This window comes from Chlamydotis macqueenii, chromosome 27 (assembly GCF_036417535.1).
Source record: "Chlamydotis macqueenii isolate bChlMac1 chromosome 27, bChlMac1.mat, whole genome shotgun sequence".
NCBI lineage: Eukaryota > Metazoa > Chordata > Aves > Otidiformes > Otididae > Chlamydotis > Chlamydotis macqueenii.
This window is the reverse complement of record NC_141582.1, coordinates 3,810,408-3,829,737: the sequence shown is the minus strand read 5'-3', so window position 1 is coordinate 3,829,737 and position 19,330 is coordinate 3,810,408. Positions and strand designations below refer to the sequence as shown.

General features: G+C 41.8%; 1 protein-coding gene across 1 annotated transcript in view; it reads left to right on the top strand.

Annotated features, from left to right (window-relative positions):
• Positions 1-19,330, top strand: part of NSD3 (nuclear receptor binding SET domain protein 3) — a 50,056-nt gene that overhangs the window by 6,477 nt on the left and 24,249 nt on the right. Inside the window, exons 6-12 of the mRNA XM_086767730.1 lie at positions 6,099-6,754; positions 10,302-10,370; positions 10,833-10,992; positions 11,440-11,594; positions 12,401-12,904; positions 13,723-13,849; positions 17,778-17,878. Coding sequence (XP_086623856.1) covers positions 6,099-6,754; positions 10,302-10,370; positions 10,833-10,992; positions 11,440-11,594; positions 12,401-12,904; positions 13,723-13,849; positions 17,778-17,878 — 1,772 coding nt within the window. The remainder of the gene's footprint in view (positions 1-6,098; positions 6,755-10,301; positions 10,371-10,832; positions 10,993-11,439; positions 11,595-12,400; positions 12,905-13,722; positions 13,850-17,777; positions 17,879-19,330) is intronic.

Genomic DNA, 19,330 nt, shown 5'->3' with positions numbered 1-19,330 from the left:
TTTGCCTCTAACACGTTACAACTCGACTGCTTTAGGCAGGGCTACCCATGTGGTGGCTGTCAACAGAAAAGGGTAAAATTAATTCAGAAGAGTTTGCGGAAACTCTGTTTAAAATGTGTGCGTGCTACGCTTTTTTTCAGTAGGTGTTCTGTCAGTTCATGGCTGTGGTGATAGCCAGCCTCAGCTCCACAGGCTCCGCTGGTAGCAGTGGGCAGAAGGCGCCCAGAACCCTGCAGGTCTCGGTCGTTCAGGGAAAGCACTGCTGTTCTGCGCTGGCTTCTGGCTACCGCTGGCTAGGTACGGGCAGTTTCTCTGTGTTCTGCATCCAGCAGCCTTTGGAGACCGTCCTCCCTCCTCATACTTGAGAGTTTTTACCTCGGGCTGCTGTTTGGTGATGAATAGTGGGGAGTGCTTCTGACATTTAGGAAATTTCTCTTACGCATGGCATAGTTACCGTATCTTTTCTCACTTTTTGGTGCTCTTCCAGACTGCACAATAATACGGTGGCTAGATGCGTGTTTGTGTTTTAGAGGTGAGTCCTACTGTGTTGCTGTGTTTTGTGCAAAGCTATAAAACTCCCTCTTTAGGAGGAAGAAAAAAATTCATCAATAATAAATGGGATCAGCAGCATTCAGAGTTGTTTGATCAGCTGAGAGGCTAGTTCTTAGTCTACTGCTGCATGAAAATAATACTTGAGAACTTCCTAAGCATCTTGTTTTCTGAAAGTGAAGTTGCAAGATACTCATGCTAAAAATGGCTCTAGGTAGGTACAACTGGTGAAAAATGTGAACCTGGAGGATTCCAGATCTCTTTGAAACTCTCCGGTAACTGAGCACTCGCTGTTGAAGGCGTAGCTGATTTTTTCACGTTACGTTCAGTCAAGCTAAGACGCTAGAGACGGGAAGTGAAACAAACTTTGTGTTAACGCAAGAAAGAGCACTGCAAGAGCTCTGCTGGGTTGACCTACCTTACCTTGTACCGCTTATGTTTTTTATTTTGTTTACTTTTTCCTCTGATACTTTGAATTGTGACTCTTCCACGGGCAACATGAAAATAGTTGCTCAAACAGCGGCCGTGTGTAGAGTCTGAGTGTCTGTAAACAGTCCTGTTTTCCTCCTCGGTCAGAAGATCCTACAGCCGTGGGAAAGCACAAGGACAGAATGCTGGCTGCCCAGTTTTAGAGACCAAACTCTGTCTCTCGTTAGGAAATTCAGTTGCAGTTTTGAAGGTATTGTTGATTTCGAGTTGTTTCCCAGCTGATACAAAGTACCCATTCTTATAAACCTTGAAATAATTAAGTTGTTTCTTTATCTGTTGATTGGGTTCCAGTGTCATATCAGTGCAGTATCTGTTACGGGCCGTACTTGGAGGCTAAATTCTACAACTTGCAGGAGCTGATACTGTAATTTAATAGAGTAATCGCTGTTGTAGTGAGAAGAGTTTAGTCTGAAATGCTTTTCTGCAAGATCAACATGTATCCCGGAAAATCACATTCGCTTGTGGTTTTAGGTAGTGTTCCTCCGCTGCGGAAGGATGGGTATGACTCTTAAAAAGTATTCCTTCCTTAGATTTAAGTGTTGGGATTCCTTGACGTTCATCGCTTCGTTCTATTATTTCGGTAGCTCCAGGCGCTGTCCTTTCACTGTAACGCCGCCTGGATGCTGCTTCACTGGGCAGCAACTGAGAAATGAACAAACTGATGCAGAGTTTTGGAAAGGAAGGAGGGTGGGAAAATATGGGTGTATTAACTGCGGTGACAGCGAAAGACTCAGAAGGAAGAAGCTCTCGGTGATGTAAGCTCTGTGGGAGGAGAACAACTTCTTGTGTTTTAAGACTGTTGCTAGTAGCAATTCAGTGAAGCAATAATCCCTGCTGCTGCAGCCCATATAGGCAGATAATGAAGCAGGAGCACAAACTGTCCCGACCGTGACGCGTAGGCTGGCGTTGAGGGCTGTGTTACACAGGTATGCTCCGGAAAGGAATTACTTTAAACCAAGAAAAACAGCAAAACTGTTTTCTTTTACTGGTAACTCCTATGTAAATCCAGTGTAAGTAGCGTGTTTTGAAGTTCATTAATCTGCAAATTTTGTCACATAACGAAGTAGGAGGGTGACCCACCCTCTTCGATTAGCGCCTGTGGAAGCGAGTGCATTGACAGCTTTAGGAACTGTTGCGGCTGGGGACTGGCTGCTGTGAGGAGCGATACAGCGCGGGTGGGCTTAGACCGGGAGGGCTGTATGTGGAGGAGGTAAGAGGGACCAGACACTGTCACGCGGCTTTTGAATCCTGCTAGTGCCGTGTCTGGGTCTCATTAATACCACTCTGGAGGGATGGTTGTACCAAGGTGTCAGCAGAGAACTTCTGCTTCTCCACGCTAGCAAAACTGCGTTTTTGCTGTTTATCTCAGCCCTTCTGAGAAAAGTAACCTGTCCTAGTAAAAGTGTTCTTTGTCTCTGTACAAGTAAGGACTTTTGCTGACTGTGTTCATCAAGTATCGCTTCTTTCGTTAGGCCCAGATGGACGTGACAGTGACAAGAAGCCTGTAGAGTTGTCACAGCTTAGTGCTCTAGCCTTGTGACAGGGAGTCCTTCCTACCAGGAACAGGCTGCGGCTCATAAACAGCCTCTGGTAGGTCCCTCCGCAGTCTGCAGATCATCGGCTTTTCAATGATGTTTATCGAGTGAATGAGGATGGGTGAATAGGGATAGTACATTGTAATCAGCCGGATCTGTGCATGTAACATCCCAGAGAACAAATACAGCTTGTGTCCCAGTGAAATGCTCACAAAATTGGTTTTTATCCCAACTTTTAAAAGTGTGGGAGCTCTTTTAAGGAAAGACTGAAAGCTGCCAGTGTATTGGAAAAGGTCTGTTGTTATTTCAAAGAGATGGGAGAGGATAATGCTTTTCAGGGCAGAAAACTTTTGCTTAGGCTGTTGTAAAATGTTAGTGCTTCCCAAATTGAAATGTTTGGCTGTGGATTGTATGAACAGCTTCCTAGTGTTCTGTATGCAGCCTCACCTGATGATGTAGCTCAATTTTAGAGACGTCTTTAAGAAAGACTGAAGTGAATTCAACATACCAACCTGGCAACAGATTAGAATTTCTGTAACATTGCCCGTAGTGACAATGCCGTTCATCTGCTGCCAGGGGAATGAGCTGGATGACCAAGTCATGTAACCCACAGGTCACGGTAGTAGGAGAGGGTTTGTTTTTTGGTTTTTTTTTTCCTCCCTGATGCAACAGTTGAGGCACGAGTTCTCAGTCTGTACTTGGTGTGAGTTGTGTGACTAGAAGATGGTTATACAGATGTCCAGTTTCCAGGCAGTCTCCTGACTGTAAATATCCCTTGCTGATCTGAAAATGGGAGTTTGTGGAGGCTCCAAGTCTGATGGTGTTGGCTGGATGAGGATTAGTTGTTTTGGTAGTGGCAGTGAGGTTTTTTTTTCCTCTTACACCATGAGAGACTTACTCATTGGAGGAGCTGTACTGTCTAGTGAAATGAGTAGTCTGCCTTGGTATTTGACATTGTAAGTAAGGCCAGAGAACCTGCACCTGGGGAAAAATGTCTTTTAAATGAGTTACTATCTTTTTCCCTCTCAAGAGAGAAGTGAAAAACATTAAAATTATTTTACCACATCAGATTAGCATCCTCCAGCTGGACCCAAAACTTACAAAGTTTCCACTCTTAGTCAGACTTAAGAAGGAAAACATAAAGCATAATTATTCAAATACCATGTGACATTAGCAAAGTTGTATTTTTAACGAAGCACAGAGTGCTGTATAGTTTTTGTTTGTTTGTTTTATAGAGTTTCTCTTTCTACAAGTTGATTTTTGCTTTTTATAGTTCTGGTGTAGCCGCACCAAAGTTTGGGTCGTGGCGTGATGTAGTTTAAGGGGTCACTTCTTTAACATTCTGGTGCTGAGTTCTACTAAATTAAATGGGTGGTCTTACTTTCGGAGTATTTGGGTAAGAGAAAGTGATTTAATTGCTATTAAAAGAAAACAGCAACAATAACAAACTGAGAAGTTGAGAGTAATTCCAAAATTTCTTGTACTGTTTCTGCTTTGACTCTGTCCGTCCAGCAGTGAATGTGCCGGGATGACCGAAGCGCTGTTGCAGCTTGTCAAGATAAGTTTTTCTGAAGTATTCAGAAGGGAAAGAAAAAAGTTAAACTTGTTTTTAGTAACAAATAAAAGCAGCCTAGGATGCAGTTTCTTACTGATGTGAGAAGTCTGTTGTTTGCTTTTCAGTTTGGCAAATGCAAAGTAACAATTAATTGGTAAATAGTACAAACAGTCCCACTTCCTCTTCCTAGAATGGGTGGCGGCTTTGTGGTTTTGACCTTGATGCGCAATCCTGCGTTCTCCGTGTGCTGTCCCTCAGATAGGCTGTCCCCTCAGCAGTAACGCTTCTGTGTTGGCTTGTGGCTGATGTGCCGGGCGCTGCTGGAGAGAAGAGAGAGTTTTACAGCCGTGGGATTTAAGTTACTGCAGTTAGTGAATATTGTGCTATTAAGCGCTTCCCTAAGTCGCTTAGTTACAGTGACAAATGTGCCCATTAGCTGATTGCACGGGGCAGTAAAGATGACATCAAACATCAATATTATTTGAGTATGAAGTCCACAAATCATAGAGTAAAATTCTGGCCAAGTTCTTACTTGTTACTGTTATAACTTCCATTTCTTTCTGCAGTCCCAGGGGAGGGAGGTGTTTTTAGTGGGTAAGGTGTTGAGCTGCGTTGCGCTGGGAGGGTGAGAATTCGCTGTGGGCAGGTTTCTGTGTAGATTGTTATTACGAGAAGTGTCTGTGGGATGTGTTAATGTCACTTCAGTCCCTGACCAAAAGGGCACAGTAACCCTCCTTTATGCCTGTACAGAGGCAGAATAAATAATACAGAGCTGTGTTTACTTTGGAAGGGCTAAATTGACCTTGCTTGGAAGCAAACTTTTCTATCTTACCTGGAGTTTAGGTCACGGTGTATTTCTTCTTGTTGAACATTGAGGTTATTTAGGTGAATGCAAAAGCCTTCTCTGGGCCAGCGGTTGAGTTGTGCAAATCTAACTCTGATTTTGGTGCTTTAATGGAAAAATTGAAAGTGTGTATGACCACTTTCTCAGCTGTAATCTAATTCTGTCAATAACCTCAGGTTTTGGAGGTTTTTTGATGCCAAGGCTATTTTTCTCTCCCTCAGAACCAAGTAGTGTTTAAGCCCGAAGTGTTTAATATTAAAATAACGTGGAGCAGTGGGGAGTGAGGAGAGTAACCCTACTCACTTAGCTGCTGAGAGCCAACTGCCTTTCTCGTGCAAACTGCCTTTCTGGTGAGGGAAGAGGGTGAGAAGCCCCATCTGAGGGTGTCCAGCATGAACTGGTTTTCCTAGCAACTGAGGTGGAATGACCTATTCACTTTAATTGTGCCATTGTTCAGAAAAGTGCATGGCTTAGGTCTCCTGCTGACCTAAGGGCTGCTAATTTGTCTTGAATTTTGGCAAGGAGATGAGGAGGAAAGGAAGAGGTTTTTCTCTTATTTGAGGGGTGTTTTGGTGGTTTTTCTGGCTTGCTCAGTTTGCAGTGACTATGGTGTGTCAAGAGGACTTGGTATCTTCTGCATGCTTGAGGGTCGAAGACTGTTGTCTTACTGCTTTGTGTTAGAATGATACTTCCTAGCACCAGACTAGGAGGGCTACAGAGAGTGGTTGGAATGTTAGCACCATTATTCTGGCTTTGTAACACTTGGGCTCATAGTTCTACAGCATGTGTAGGTGCTTATAGCATTTACTTAAATGTGTTGGAAAAGAAGGTCATGTAAAGAAGCTGTTCTGTAGAAATGTGTAAATAGGCCTTTTTAAAGATTCAGTAATACCAGTCCTCTCCTAAACCCGTGAGAGGGTGGCTACTGAATGGAGAGGGAGGGAGAAATTGATTGTGTTTAGATCTTTTTTTTTTTTTTTCTCAACACTTTAATTTGCTTAATTATTATCTTTTGATTTACACTGACTTCTGATTTCCCTTCCCCCATCTTTAGGCCCTATGAGAAAAAGGGAAAGCTAAGGATGCTGGAGCAGAACAATGGATTTCTCTTTCTCTTTCATGCAAGGGATCATGGGAAACACAATTCAGCAACCACCTCAACTCATTGACTCGGCCAACATCCGCCAAGAGGATGCCTTTGATGCCAGCAGCGACATTGCTGAAGATGGTGGACAAACGCCGTACGAAACCGTCGTGCAGCAAGGCTTTCAGTACCCCACGCCCACGGCAGAGGACCTTCCCCCCATCACTAATGGCTACCCGCCAACAATCAGTATGTACGAACCTCAGGCCAAGTACCAGACCTACAGCCAGTATCCCAACGGGTCGGCCAACGGGTTTGGTACAGTCAGAAACTTTAGTCCCCCGGAGTATTACCAAATGGAAAACTCTAATGCAAGGCCACACGAAGTTCTGGAAAAACCTTCCCCTCCTCAGCCACCGCCTCCACCACCACCTTCAGTTTCACAGACGGTGATTCCAAAGAAGACTGGCTCACCAGAAATCAAATTAAAAATAACCAAAACTATCCAGAACGGCAGGGAATTGTTTGAGTCCTCTCTGTGTGGGGACCTTTTAAATGAAGTACAAGCGAGTGAGTATGCTAAGGCGAAACATGAAGGGAGAAAAGAGAAAAGGAAAAAAAGTAGCAAGCATGACTCTTCCCGGTCGGAAGAGCGCAAGTCGCACAAAATTCCAAAATTAGAACCAGAGGAACAAAATGTAAGTGGAATAAGAGTTTCAGCCGTCCGTATACCTGATGTTGTTGATGGAGTATGCGTCTTCGGGGGTGTTCTTCCTTGCTTTTGGTCGTATATGTACTTAAAGTCATATTTCTAGGACAACACAGTCTTGGTGAAAAGACTGCATAGAAAAATAAGTGTTAGGAGAGCTTATGTAATATTTTTAAGTATTATTTAGTGGTTTAGCATGTTCAGAGTTTGCTGCACTTCGGACAGATGTTGAAGATGGAGCTTTTGTCCAAAAGAATACAAACATACGCATTCCTAAAATTGCCTTTCAAAATAATGCTGGGTTATTCAGCGGAAAGTCCGATTACTTGGAGTATTCAGCACTGCCACTTTTAATTAATTTTTGAAAGATACTCAAAATGTCATGATGATGTACAAAACCCAAGAGCTATGTAGCATATGTAGAAGCCAGGAGAAATAGAAGTGAATATTTGTAAACAGTAGGCACATGGGAAGTACGAGCTGACTCCGCAGACTTTGAGACAATTCAGTATTGATGTATATTGCCATTTCTGTCAGATTTTGTAACGTTTGTTCCTATACAGGGCGTGTATGTGCATGTGGTGTTTTAACTTCAATTCCAGGAAGCAAAGACAGAAGTTACTGGTCTTTGGTACTCTAAGCCATTCTTTCTTCTTCGGTTTTATAAGCAAGTTCATTACTTCCATTTCCTTTTCTCTTGCTTATTCCTGCCAACGCTGTGATACTAGTTTCTGTATTTCCCAGTTTGAGCGGAGCAGGTGACAGAGAGGAGTGGCGAGTGTCAGAAATGGGGAAGCCAGGATGGAAACTGCCCAGCTCAGGCTGGGCTGTTACGGTATAGAGCCGAGTTCCTCGTAAGTTCTGTGAGGCCCCTCGATACTTGCTGCTTTTGGTAGGTTGGGGAGAAGGTCCTGTCCTGTAGGGATCAGGACTCTGATCTAGTGTAGCAGGTTCATGTGCTTGATTTATTATTATTGTTGTTGTTGCTGTTATTTTTAATGGAAGACACGTTGATTTCACACACCCCATACCAGGAATATTCACAAGTTTTACAACTGTTTGCATCTTCCTTGTGGTAAGTGTACATCTTCCAGAGGTCGGCTTGGTGATGTATCAAGATTTTGAGCTTCTGCTGTATTTGGTCACCACAGTTGACTCTAGTGAAGCTCAGTGAGATCTTAATAACCATCGTAATCCAAACGTGAAATGGACTGTCCAACTAAAATCTGAGCTGCCCATGACTGCATTTGTACGTCATTTTCTTGATCTCGGAAATGCTGTTTGAAGCCACTTTCAAGTGACTGTAGCGACTGACGTGTCCAGCTGGCAGCCTGCTACCGGGAGGCGGTTATAATGGGAAGGCAACACCCCGAATGGCGTCTCCCTTGCGCCTGCGTTACACCCGAGTATAGAGAGAGGGGTCTGTTCTCACAGGCAGCTCTCTGCTGAAGGCCTCTGCTGCTCGTACGGTGTTTGTCCACCTGTCCTTTGTTGCTGTAATCATACATTTATTGCTCCCACAAGTTTCACTTAAATAAAACCTCAGTGAGTTTGGTTCTGTCAGAGTTCAGCTGAAGACCTGGTCTTTTATCCAGGCTTTCTGGCCTCTTCTCCAATCTTCTCTCATCCCCGCTTCAGGCTTTCAGTTTTGCCTTGTCGCTTTGTCCTCCCTCTTACTGGACTTCAACTGTGCCTGCCTCTCTGGCTGGTGTTGCTTGGTTATCATGAGATCATAATCTGTCTTCCCCAGTGTCCTGTCTTTCCCAGACTAAACTAAAACCTTGCCTCTCAAATCCCAAGTTCATAGTCATATGTGTCATCCAGAATTCACCAGAAATCTTGGTCTTGCTTTTGTCCTTGTAGCTTCTATTTCCCTGTCAGAAAGTGTTGTTGCAATCCAATGCGTGATGTTGTTCACCCTTGTTTCAGGCAGCAGATCATGCTGACATGAACAGGATTTTGTGCTAGTGGTTTTCGTTATGAATTATCCAGTGCAGTCTCAGTTTCATCCTCCCACCATTTGCTTTCCACTGCGCAATTTCATGTCCATGTATGTTCATCATGTACAGTGATGTCATCTTTAGTGTTAATGGTATGAGACTGCAGCTTAGGATCTTCTTAACAGGAGCAAACAAAACTTCTGCGATGACAGTTGTTTTACACTTTTATACTCAGCGTAGCTATTTGAAAGTGGGGTGATCTGCAGTTGCTTCCTCATTCTGACACCGTAATCTCTGGAAACCTGCTGACTGTGGGGAGATGTTCATACTCGAAAGGCTGATTTGAAATTAAAAGGTTACGAAAACATTGTTGAACTTTAAGCTCTGAATAGTTGTTTTGAGAGTAAGTTAGTTGTGTTCTGCGAGGAGCCGGAAGTTTGCGGTCTGTGTGACCAGTCTGGCTCTCCTGGCAGAGGTGGAGTTGCCACTAACTCACTGCAGCCAAAGAAAGGCAGGAGTCATGGCCGTGCTTTCTGCTGTACCAGGGAGGAATGATTTCTGCCCAGCAAGTGTTAATACCGTTGATCTTCAGTGATCGTTTTGTACAGACAGCTCTAAATGACATACTGACCTATGCCAGAATTGACCTTAATTGTTCTTGATGATGTTTACATGTGTGTTTCCTAGTTTCTCTGAGCTAAGGCACCCAGTGTTGACTAACACGGGCTCTCCGTGTTAAATGGATTAGGTATAATTTGGTTTAAAGCATTACTATTTTCTCGCTGCGTGTGTCTGACTCCTCTTTTTGCTGCTCTTTGAGTCCTTTGGCTAAGGGCTTCTGCTCTGCTGTAGTAAATGCAAAGGTCTGGTCTCTGTCTCATTGGACAGCTCACGGCCCACCTCTTCTCTTCTCACCCCCTGTGTCTTCGTGCTGCCTATCACGGCCACTCCACCGATGCTGTTAGCTGCTGTGCAGTGGAGATCTCTCTTCTGTCAAAACCTTTTCCTGTCCTGCTCTGCCAAAATAGACTGCATGTGTGCCTCAGCCTGGCTTATAAATGCACCGTAGGCTTTATGTGGTTGACTTTTGATCCTCCAAATATATTTGTCAACTATATGCAATTTAACGGTGATTTTACGATTTTTGTATTGTATATTTAATATTATTTTTCTAATGTAGTTTTTGCAAATAACTGGTATACAGTGAAACTCATCACGTTACTATGGATATCCTTCGTATGTTCTTCCCTGTTTCTTTGAAGTTGTGTATTAGTTTAGAGGAAAGTTATTTGGGTTTACTGTCCCTGAGTGTATGTTCTTGTATTACCTGTTACAGGAGAACATTGTTGTGAATGTTGTGTGATGTTCATGTAAATAGTGTAGGGACAGAAGGTATTTTTTTGGTTGTGATGCTGCTAGGTTTTGAATTGGGCAAAAGGAGTCACCTTATTCATATTTTCTGGGTTCATGGTTGCCTTTCTGTAAATTGTTTTTTCTGCCTGGTTCATTATTATGCTTTTGTTTCTTTGTTTACTATCCCCTTACCTTGTTTGTATTTGTTTTTCTTTTTTCTCTTCATTGTTACCCATTTCCTAGAGACCAAACGAGAGGCTTAGCATGCTATCAGAAAGGCCAAGAGAAGATGCAGTGTTGGAGGAGACCCCGGTTAGTACATTTACTAATTAACACTACTTCAACTTCTAATGTGTTACTATGTTGGGACTAATTATTACATGGATCCTTTGATTTGTCAGATAAATCAGTTGCCGTTTCTTTGAAACTCTTATTAATTACTGCACTGCCTCAAAACATCCCTCATTGTACTGTAGTTATTGCTTTATTTTATCCCAAAAGCAACATTCTTAATCAACTTATGAAGCAGAAACTTTCTTGCGGTGGTGGTGGAGGTTGCTGTTGTGTGCCTTGGTTTGTCAGTGACGGTCTTGTGTAAATCCTAGTTGTGCGTAATGCCTTTCTGTCATGTTTCTAAGAAATGTTTATCTCTTGTTAGATTATCAAACGTCAGGGATGCCTGAGAGAAAAATAACCAGTCCCTGTGGATAGTGTGTGCATCTCTAAGTGTGCTAAATTGTCTTCTCTGGCTTTAAGCTTGCGTTTTCCTTGCAGGTCCAGCAGTTCTTGCCTTCTCTTCCAACACAAGTCGGCCACGACATCAAGTTTCAGGTTGGCGATCTGGTTTGGTCCAAGGTGGGAACATACCCGTGGTGGCCTTGCATGGTTTCATGTGATCCACAGCTTGATGTTCATACCAAAATTAATACAAGAGGTAAGGGAGGAAGATCTGTGCCAGAGTATCTTCACTGTCTGTAGTTGTTCCTTTACTAAAAATACCTTATCTTTGAACTCCCTTTGCAGGATGAATTCTGCTTGTGTGTATGGTAAACAGGACTATTCCTGAAGTGTATGAAACTGGTACTTGCTAAATTACCTCTGTAGATGAGCCTGTGCACACTAGGCTTGTGTGCAGGTGCTATTGCTTTTCTGAAGTCAGTGTATTTATGAGAAGACACTGCTTAAGTGTAAGAGTATTCAGTGTGGGCAAGGTGTACTTATCTTCCCATCTTAAACTGTTCTAAATCTAGGCACGTCTTATTTCTGAACCTTAGCTAGGTACTTCCACCTGCAGGACTTGAGTGATGCGGAGGAGGAAAGTGTAATCTAAACCAGCAAAGCAATGTTGATAAAACTGCTGACTAGAATTTCTGTTTTTCAGGTGCCCGTGAATACCACGTTCAGTTTTTTAGCAACCAGCCAGAGAGGGCGTGGGTGCACGAGAAGCGGGTTCGAGAGTACAAAGGACACAAACAGTATGAGCAATTATTGGCTGAGGCTGCTAAGCAAGCCAGCAACCACTCTGAGAAGCAGAAGGTATGATGAACACTAATTGTGTAGAGGGTTATCAGCCGTGCCTGTGTAAGTGAAACTCCCGTGGGGCAGTTCTGAAACTGTCGTACTTTACCCTGTAAAGGATGGTCTGCGGTTCACTGGCAGAAGTGTTTTTCACAAAGATACTGAAAATGTTTGCAAGCTTTTATGACTTTTGAGTGAAAGGATGGATAGCTGAGCCTTTGTCAGTTCCTCACCTGGGCCTTGGAGATAACTTTACGTCTGTATTAGAATTTAAAGTTAAAACACTGCCTCTGTGTTCACTGTTAACCTGTTTTTTGGACAGTACAGTTTTGAAAGGACACTCTTCCAGCCCCTGATCCTAGAGGACATGTTCTTCTCCATTGTTTTATTGGAACGGAAGTGTTAGCTACAGGAATTACGTACTGTGTAAAGGGACTACTTCAGTCAGTATTTATGCTAATCAAAATATTGATGTGGAAAGAAAAGTGTTTATAGAAAAATAAGGAAGATCTAAAAAGCAGATAAATTAGGATTCATTCTGTGTCTCATAACATAATTGTGGGCTTTAATACTGCCTGTTCTTGTCTTAAGTGAAGTTGTAGCTCAGGGCAGACGCTTTAATAGTGATGGTCATATCATCCAGCTCAAGTGTGTGCTTGTACCCTGAGAAGGGGGTTCACTGTCCACCCTTCAAAAATACCCTGTAATGGAGAGCAAACTTAAACCTGCTGCCTGAGAGATTTAAAGATCCTCAGGGTTGCATTTTAAGTGCTATGCATGGCAAAATCTTCAGTGTAATTAGCTGCTTGTCTTTGTTCCTTAAGATTCGCAAACCAAGGCCACAAAGAGAGCGTGCTCAGTGGGATATTGGTATTGCCCATGCTGAGAAAGCGTTGAAAATGACTCGGGAAGAAAGGATAGAACAATACACCTTCATTTATATAGACAAAGAGCCAGAGGAGTTTTTCTCAAAAGCCAAAAAGACTGCTACTTCTAAATCGGAGACCAAGAAGAATCGACGACCGAAGCCAGCGTTGAACACCCAGACAGAACATGCCAACGTGGTAGCAGCATCGCCTTCAAATGCTGAGGTGCGAAGACAAAGCCAACGGAGGCAGTCAAGTGTGGAAGAAGAGGAGCCACCTCCTGTGAAAATTGCATGGAAAACAGCTGCAGCTAGAAAATCCTTACCAGCTTCAATAACCATGCACAACTTGGATCTTCAGAAATGTAACATGTCTCCAGTTGTTAAAATTGAGCAGGTTTTTGCCCTTCAGAATGCTGCTGGGGATGGAAAACTCATCGACCAGTTTGTTTATTCCACTAAGGTATGTACTTTGTGTAGTGACTCCTCTTCTTCATAAATTATCCCAGGTCTGTCTTACTGTGGAGCTTAAGCTTGTGTCCTACCAGGGTTTCACAATACACATTCCTTTCACTGGAGAGACGAAATCTAACAAAAGACGGGTGTGACAACAGAATCCTTTAGTGCACTGAACTCTTAATCTCAGTGCACCCGGAAGTCTCTGGCAGTAACCATTTTGATAGATGGCAGAGGAGCTCTCTGCAGATGCTCACATTTTCCTTATAACACATTCAAAATACCAAAGCTGTTTAATTCCAGCTTCCTCGTTGAAATAATACAGAAATTCTCTCTGCATCTTAAAATCAATGGATTTGTGGGAAACGGATGAGATGTCAAAACTTTTAATAACGTATTAAAAAGTAATAACTGCATTTTGTATAATGGACTTTTAAAGTGAGTTCTGCCTCCTAGCTTCCTTCAGGTGCACAGCAGCTCCGCACAGTCAGTGCAAGGAAAAGGTTTAGGACTAGTTCTCTGCCTCCTTCTTCTGCCTCCCTACCTGCAGGGTAGTTTTTTCATCCTAAGCATTAGAGAGAAGGTAATGTTTAGAAAAAGTCACTGGAATTCTTCTTTTTTTTTTTCCTTGTGTATAAGGGGAGACTGAGAGGGATGGAAAGTTCTGCAAGGAAGCAGCTCAGTAGTAGATACCGTGTGTATGTGTTGCACTGAAGAGCGTTGAAAGTTTCTGTTTTGAGACTTAGGAGCAGATCAGTGTGCCTGTTAGCAACAGCACATGCAGAAATAGGTTAAGAGAGTATTTTTTTTCTTTTTCTTGTTAAGGGAGTTGGTAACAAAGCAGAAGTAAGCGTCAAAGGACAAGAGAAACTTAATTCTTCGTCAAATCAGAGAAATGAAAAAGCAGCGGTGCAAAACGTGTCCTCTCCTGAAACAACTTCTGGGTCAACAGGTAGGCAAAATTGCATAATCCTTGTCTGAACCTCAGCAATCTAGCATTTACGTTCAAATATCAAACCCGACATTTCCTCATTAGTTAAAAACGATTATTAACATCTTTCTGTTTACATAATAGTTGTAACAAGCATGGCTGATATATGCATGATGAGCCCAGATGCTCGAGAAACACAGGGTGTCTTTGTTATGGGATTAGCTGGTTTGGCCTCTGAACTTTTAGCGTCTGCAACTTGCTGTATCTAAGTCAACACAGAAGGATGGATGCCTTGTGGAGAGCAGATGGCAGGTTGTTTTAGAAGACAACAAAGTGGATGTGTTTTAGCAGAGTATTGTAATGGCTTTTGGCACCAAATGTAAAATAGAACATCTGGGATCAAAGGAAGAGAATCTGGGAGTGGCATAGTTCAGTAGGGAATGGCTCTGAATCAGGATGGGTGCTTTCCTAAACTTCGTTGAGTTCCTGCATGACCTTTGTAAAGGACAGTGATTTTCTTAAACTGCTTCAATTAACTCCAACAGCAAAATGAGATAGTGCTCGCCTGCTGACGGTTTTAGGGACCCTATCATAAAGCACTCAGTTTTTAAGTGTTGTGTCTGAGGGAGGAGAACCACTGAAGCAAGTAATGGAGCTTGAGACTGAAAAGGGAAAGCCTGGATCAAGCTATTTGAAGTTTAATTTGTAGCACAGTAGTAGAGAAGAATGAGAAAGATAAACCACGAGTGCTTTCTAGACTTGGAACAGAAAAGCAGCATTTTTTTCACTTTTTATTTTTGAGAACTAGCTAATGGGAATTCTTCCAAAGGGACTGAGCTTTTCCCTACCAGCAGAAATTTGTCTGCAGGGTGTCCTCTCATCATCTTCAAGAGGAGATAGGAACCTCCATCCTTTCAAAGGGTATCTGAAAAGAGAAAGTTTTGAGTCATCCTAAACCAAGAGCTTTTCAAGTTCCTCCAGTCCCTATAGTGACTTCTGTTTTTCATCCACAAGTTTTGTACGGGCCGTGTAAAACCCGTTAACTGTTGCACGTTTGTTACTGTGTGTGTAGTGATATCCTTGGTATAGGCTCGAACGTACATAACTTTGCATTGGGTATATAAAAGCAGGTTTTATGTTGCAACAGAACAGCTTAATTTTCTCTCACAGTAGGATGTGCAAATGCTCATGGTATGGAAGCAAAAAAAAAAAAAAGGAAGACTTAATAAGTACACATGCTAAAACCCCCTCTTTTCTTCTTGAGAAAAAAAAAAAAATCTCATAGTGTTGCCAAGTGTCACTTCTGCTTTAACTGTCCGTCTGTGGTTATTTCTCCCTTTCCAGACATAAAATAACGAGATTCCAGGTCAGAAACTTCATGGTCAGTGTACATGGGATCACTGTCCTCTGCAAACACGCTTCCGTTTCTGTACTGCTGTAGTTTTTAGGTAGACTTACTTGTACATACGTGGGTTTATGGACTGTATTTGGGGACCTCACAGACTGAGCAGTCCGGATATTCTGGTGTGAGTGGGGTTTCCTCTGGTGGTGTCGACAGTGGTTCTTCTTTTCCAGTTTTGGTTGCTGTAGCTACTTCAGTTTTTTACAAACAGTTGCTACTTTAATTGCCTTGCAGCAGGAGAGGTGGTCGCTGTTTTGTTTCTCTTGCTTAGGAACTAAAGGCTTCACCTTCACAATGGCTCTTCAGATGTAGGGGGGTGAGAATTCTGAGCCTCTCTTTTTTCATTTTCTTAGGTTTTTTGGATACGTAAAACTCCACCTGATAACACCCTATAGAGTGCATGAGCTTTACTTCAGTATACACTCCAAACAGTCACTTTCAAAGCCATTTCCAAAGTCCAGACAGTTATTGGTCCCCTCTCACGGAACATAACTGCGAAGTCCTTTTTTCAAATTTAAGGTCACCGGAACTTCAGAATACCTTTACGGTAAAGTATTCTACAGAATGACTCTGGGAGTCCTTATTAATAACCTGCAGCTAGATATGCAGAATTCCATAATGCTGGGAAAATAATTCTGTAACCTGAAATCTGATAATGAGAGAACAGCTGTGAGAATTCATGGTGCCTCTGGTCTCCGCATACAGCTGAAACAGGATTGACCTGACCTGGGCTGTAGTGAGGTAGATTGCTGGTCTGAAATCTGTCGCAAAACTCTGGATCACAGTGGGTACGAAGATGGGATAGGAGCATTGTGGAGGTGATGCACGGGATCCTTGGAGAGCGGGGCGAGGAACAAGTGCCTGTTGCATTGATCAGAATTCCTTTCAGCCAATATTAGATACACTGATGGGGGAGTTTCTCCTCTGATGTAGGGCTTGCATCTTATTTCCCTTACTACAGTGAGGCAGCCCAGGGAGAAAATACATTATTGATTAAATGAACTGTTTGGTCACACTTGCTCAGATTTACTTTAAGCTGGCTCAGAGAATTTCAGCGGAACACAAAGGTGACAGAAGATGGCCCTTAGCTTCAGTGTTGGCATCCGTCACAGTTGTGTGTGTCTCTCAAAGGGTGCAGCTCATGGGAACCGAAAGTTACACGTGTGCTAACGTGAAGGATGTTGAGCTGAGTTATTAATAACTCATTGCCATTATTAATTAGTTAATATGCTGTACAACTTTTCTTCCTTGAAGGAAAACAGTTAATTTTTTTTTCCTCAGAAAGACAGTTATTGTAAAAAGACAACTTTTTAAACTGGAAAGTTTAGTTACTGAGATATTTGTGAGCTGAGCAACCTTGATAAAAATGCTCATCCGATTAATCAAGGTGAAATTTTATTTTATTTTATTTTTTTTTTTTTCTCTCCAGTAGTCCTTTTGAAAGGCTTTCTGTCAGTGTCTGATGAAAGCCTGCCTATCTCTCTAGATATTTTATCTCCTAACAAGAAGACACAAGTTTACCACAGTATATCTCTCTGGCACAGTAAGCTAATTCCTGGTCCCTGTATTTGGAAGAATACAAAGTGTTCTACATTCATGTCTTTCTTAGGTGAAACACCCAAAACCAAAAACCAAGAATAATGCTTCACAATAGAGAATTGTAAATCTTTCACATTTCAGTTTTCTGCCAGTACAGCTCTAAGTGTGTTTCCAAAGTTGCACATGGTGTTAAACGTTGAGTACATGTTTCTCAATATGCTCTCTTTGGAGGTACTGCAGAGGAGAAAGATCTTCCGATTTTGCCGACCTTAGTTGTCAGAAAAATTCCTACTTCATCGCTTAAAATGTCATTATAACCTTCATTAATCTGAATTTGTTTTCTATGGTAATATTTTCAAAAACTTGTTTTTCACTTTCATTAATTACAATAACACATCATGATCACTGCTTCTGTTTGTGCTGAGTTTTTTTTCATCTCTCAAAATCTTTGGTTGAGCGTTCAGATTTTGTATCGATGGCACGTGTTACAGCGTGGTTCTTGCTTTAAGGTTTTCTGTTAGCCAGTTCTGAGAGAAGGCTATCCCCCTGTAGAGCAGGGGCACAAACCTGATGTTTTGAGTGTAAACTTGGAAGCTCTGTTTTGCGTCTGAAATTTCTAGCTTGTTTTAGTTCAAGAAGTTGATTGTGGATACCTTCCCATAAACACCAAAGACGGACGATTTGGTTAAAAATTAACCAGAGTGAAGACTGTGCTTGAGAGGTGTGTTACGAAAATCGGTTTGCCCGAAACTGGATTCCAGCTTTGTGATTCACTCTGTTACTAGTGTCTTTTCCTGAAGCTGATCTCTCTGTCTATGGAATCAGAACGTGTTGTCTTCAACCGCAGCACCAGTTGGCAAATAGCTTGGAACTGAATTTAAAAATAAAACATTCAAAAGTGGAAAAAGTCTTGGTTTCATTACTTTATCTGTTGGTTTGGTGTTGAACATCTTGCTCTACCTCAGAAATACAAGGAATCATATAATGGAAACCTTTTTACTTCTTCAGGTTCTGTAGAAAAGAAGCAACAGAGAAGATCGATTCGAACCCGCTCAGAGTCTGAGAAATCCACTGAAGTTGTGCCAAAGAAGAAGATCAAAAAGGAGCAGGTTGGCTTCCTCCATGTAGAGAGTTAAAATATATTATATTCATAAATGTTGTGGCTTATATTGGTGCCTTTTTATTTTTCTCCATTTTTCCCCATCGGGTTTCGTTTTGGACTTATCCTTCATGAAATCCCCCTGTCAATACCATTGCTGTGACTCTGCTACTGGCATCTTCACAGTATCAGTCAGGCTATGGAAAATGGGAACTCAGTGATGCAAGACTCCTAATGAACCTGCCACGTTTACTTTGAGATTTCTGTTGTGAGCAAAATTATCTTGTTTCAGAAATTTCTATTTGATGGAATTGCCACCAGGTTCCTTCCTTTTGCTCTTGATTTAGCTGCTGGCTTGTATTGAGGTTTTGTTTTCGAATGAAGTTAGACTGGTTAATCTGACCACTTTTGAAAATGGACTTTAAGAATTATTTAACTTAAAGATGAATAGTCAGACTCTTATGTTGGGAGACATCAGGAAAACATATCTTCTGGGATATATGGTTTGGGGTTTTGTTTTTGTTTTTTGTTTTTTTGGTTTTTTTTTTGTTTTTTTTCCCCCCCTTAAGTAGATCTAACATGTACAGGGCGTTCCTTTAATCTGGATGTCAGACAGACAAATGTTGTTGCTTTAAAAAAAAATTATAAAAAATTCTGCATGGAAATGAGTAGGAAAGTTCAGTGGATGGACATCCATATTAAAAACTGAATACACTTTATTTAACAAGTTTGTCAAAGTTGTTGGTTCTTTTCCTTACATGGTTGATTTTCGCCCTTCAAGGGCCTCTCCCCTTGACACCTGAGAATTTGATGTGAGTGTTTTGTAGTATAGCTTTTAGCAGTGAGAATTTTTAAAAGGGACAGTCAGACTAAAGATTTATATGGGTAGGGGAAAAATTGTTTTTCTATCTTTTAATTTATTCTTTGCCCTTTATGCTTTGTTTTGCACTTCATTCACTTCAGAGATTGAAAGTGGACCCAGTTGCTTTTGTTTTCCATATTATTCTTTTGATGCCATAGCATTTACATCTGTGTTCAGCAGAAGGATGCTCTAACTCTAGAAAGTTTCTTGCTGAAGCTTTAAAGCAACTTAGATGCTGGGAGTCAGATGCCTGATACGGTCCCTTAAAGCCTCTTGTCACGAGGTGTTGCAGCCTCCCTATTTTCAGATGAGTTATTTTATGTTTGTAAATGTTTCTTAATTTAACGAAGGTATAAGAACCAACAATATGAATGTCATGGATCCCAGTTAGCTTTGCTTGCTTATGTTATCTAGCTGACTAAGATGATGAACATTAAAGTGCTTTTCTCAGGAGAAGTATGTGACTAAAAATTAAACAGGTGCACTGTAATGCGCATAACCTTGAATGTATTAAGTTATATTAAAAAAAAATTACTAACTTCTTACAATTATGCAACAATATTTGTTACCCAAAGTCAAGTTTTCTTGCAACTGATTCCC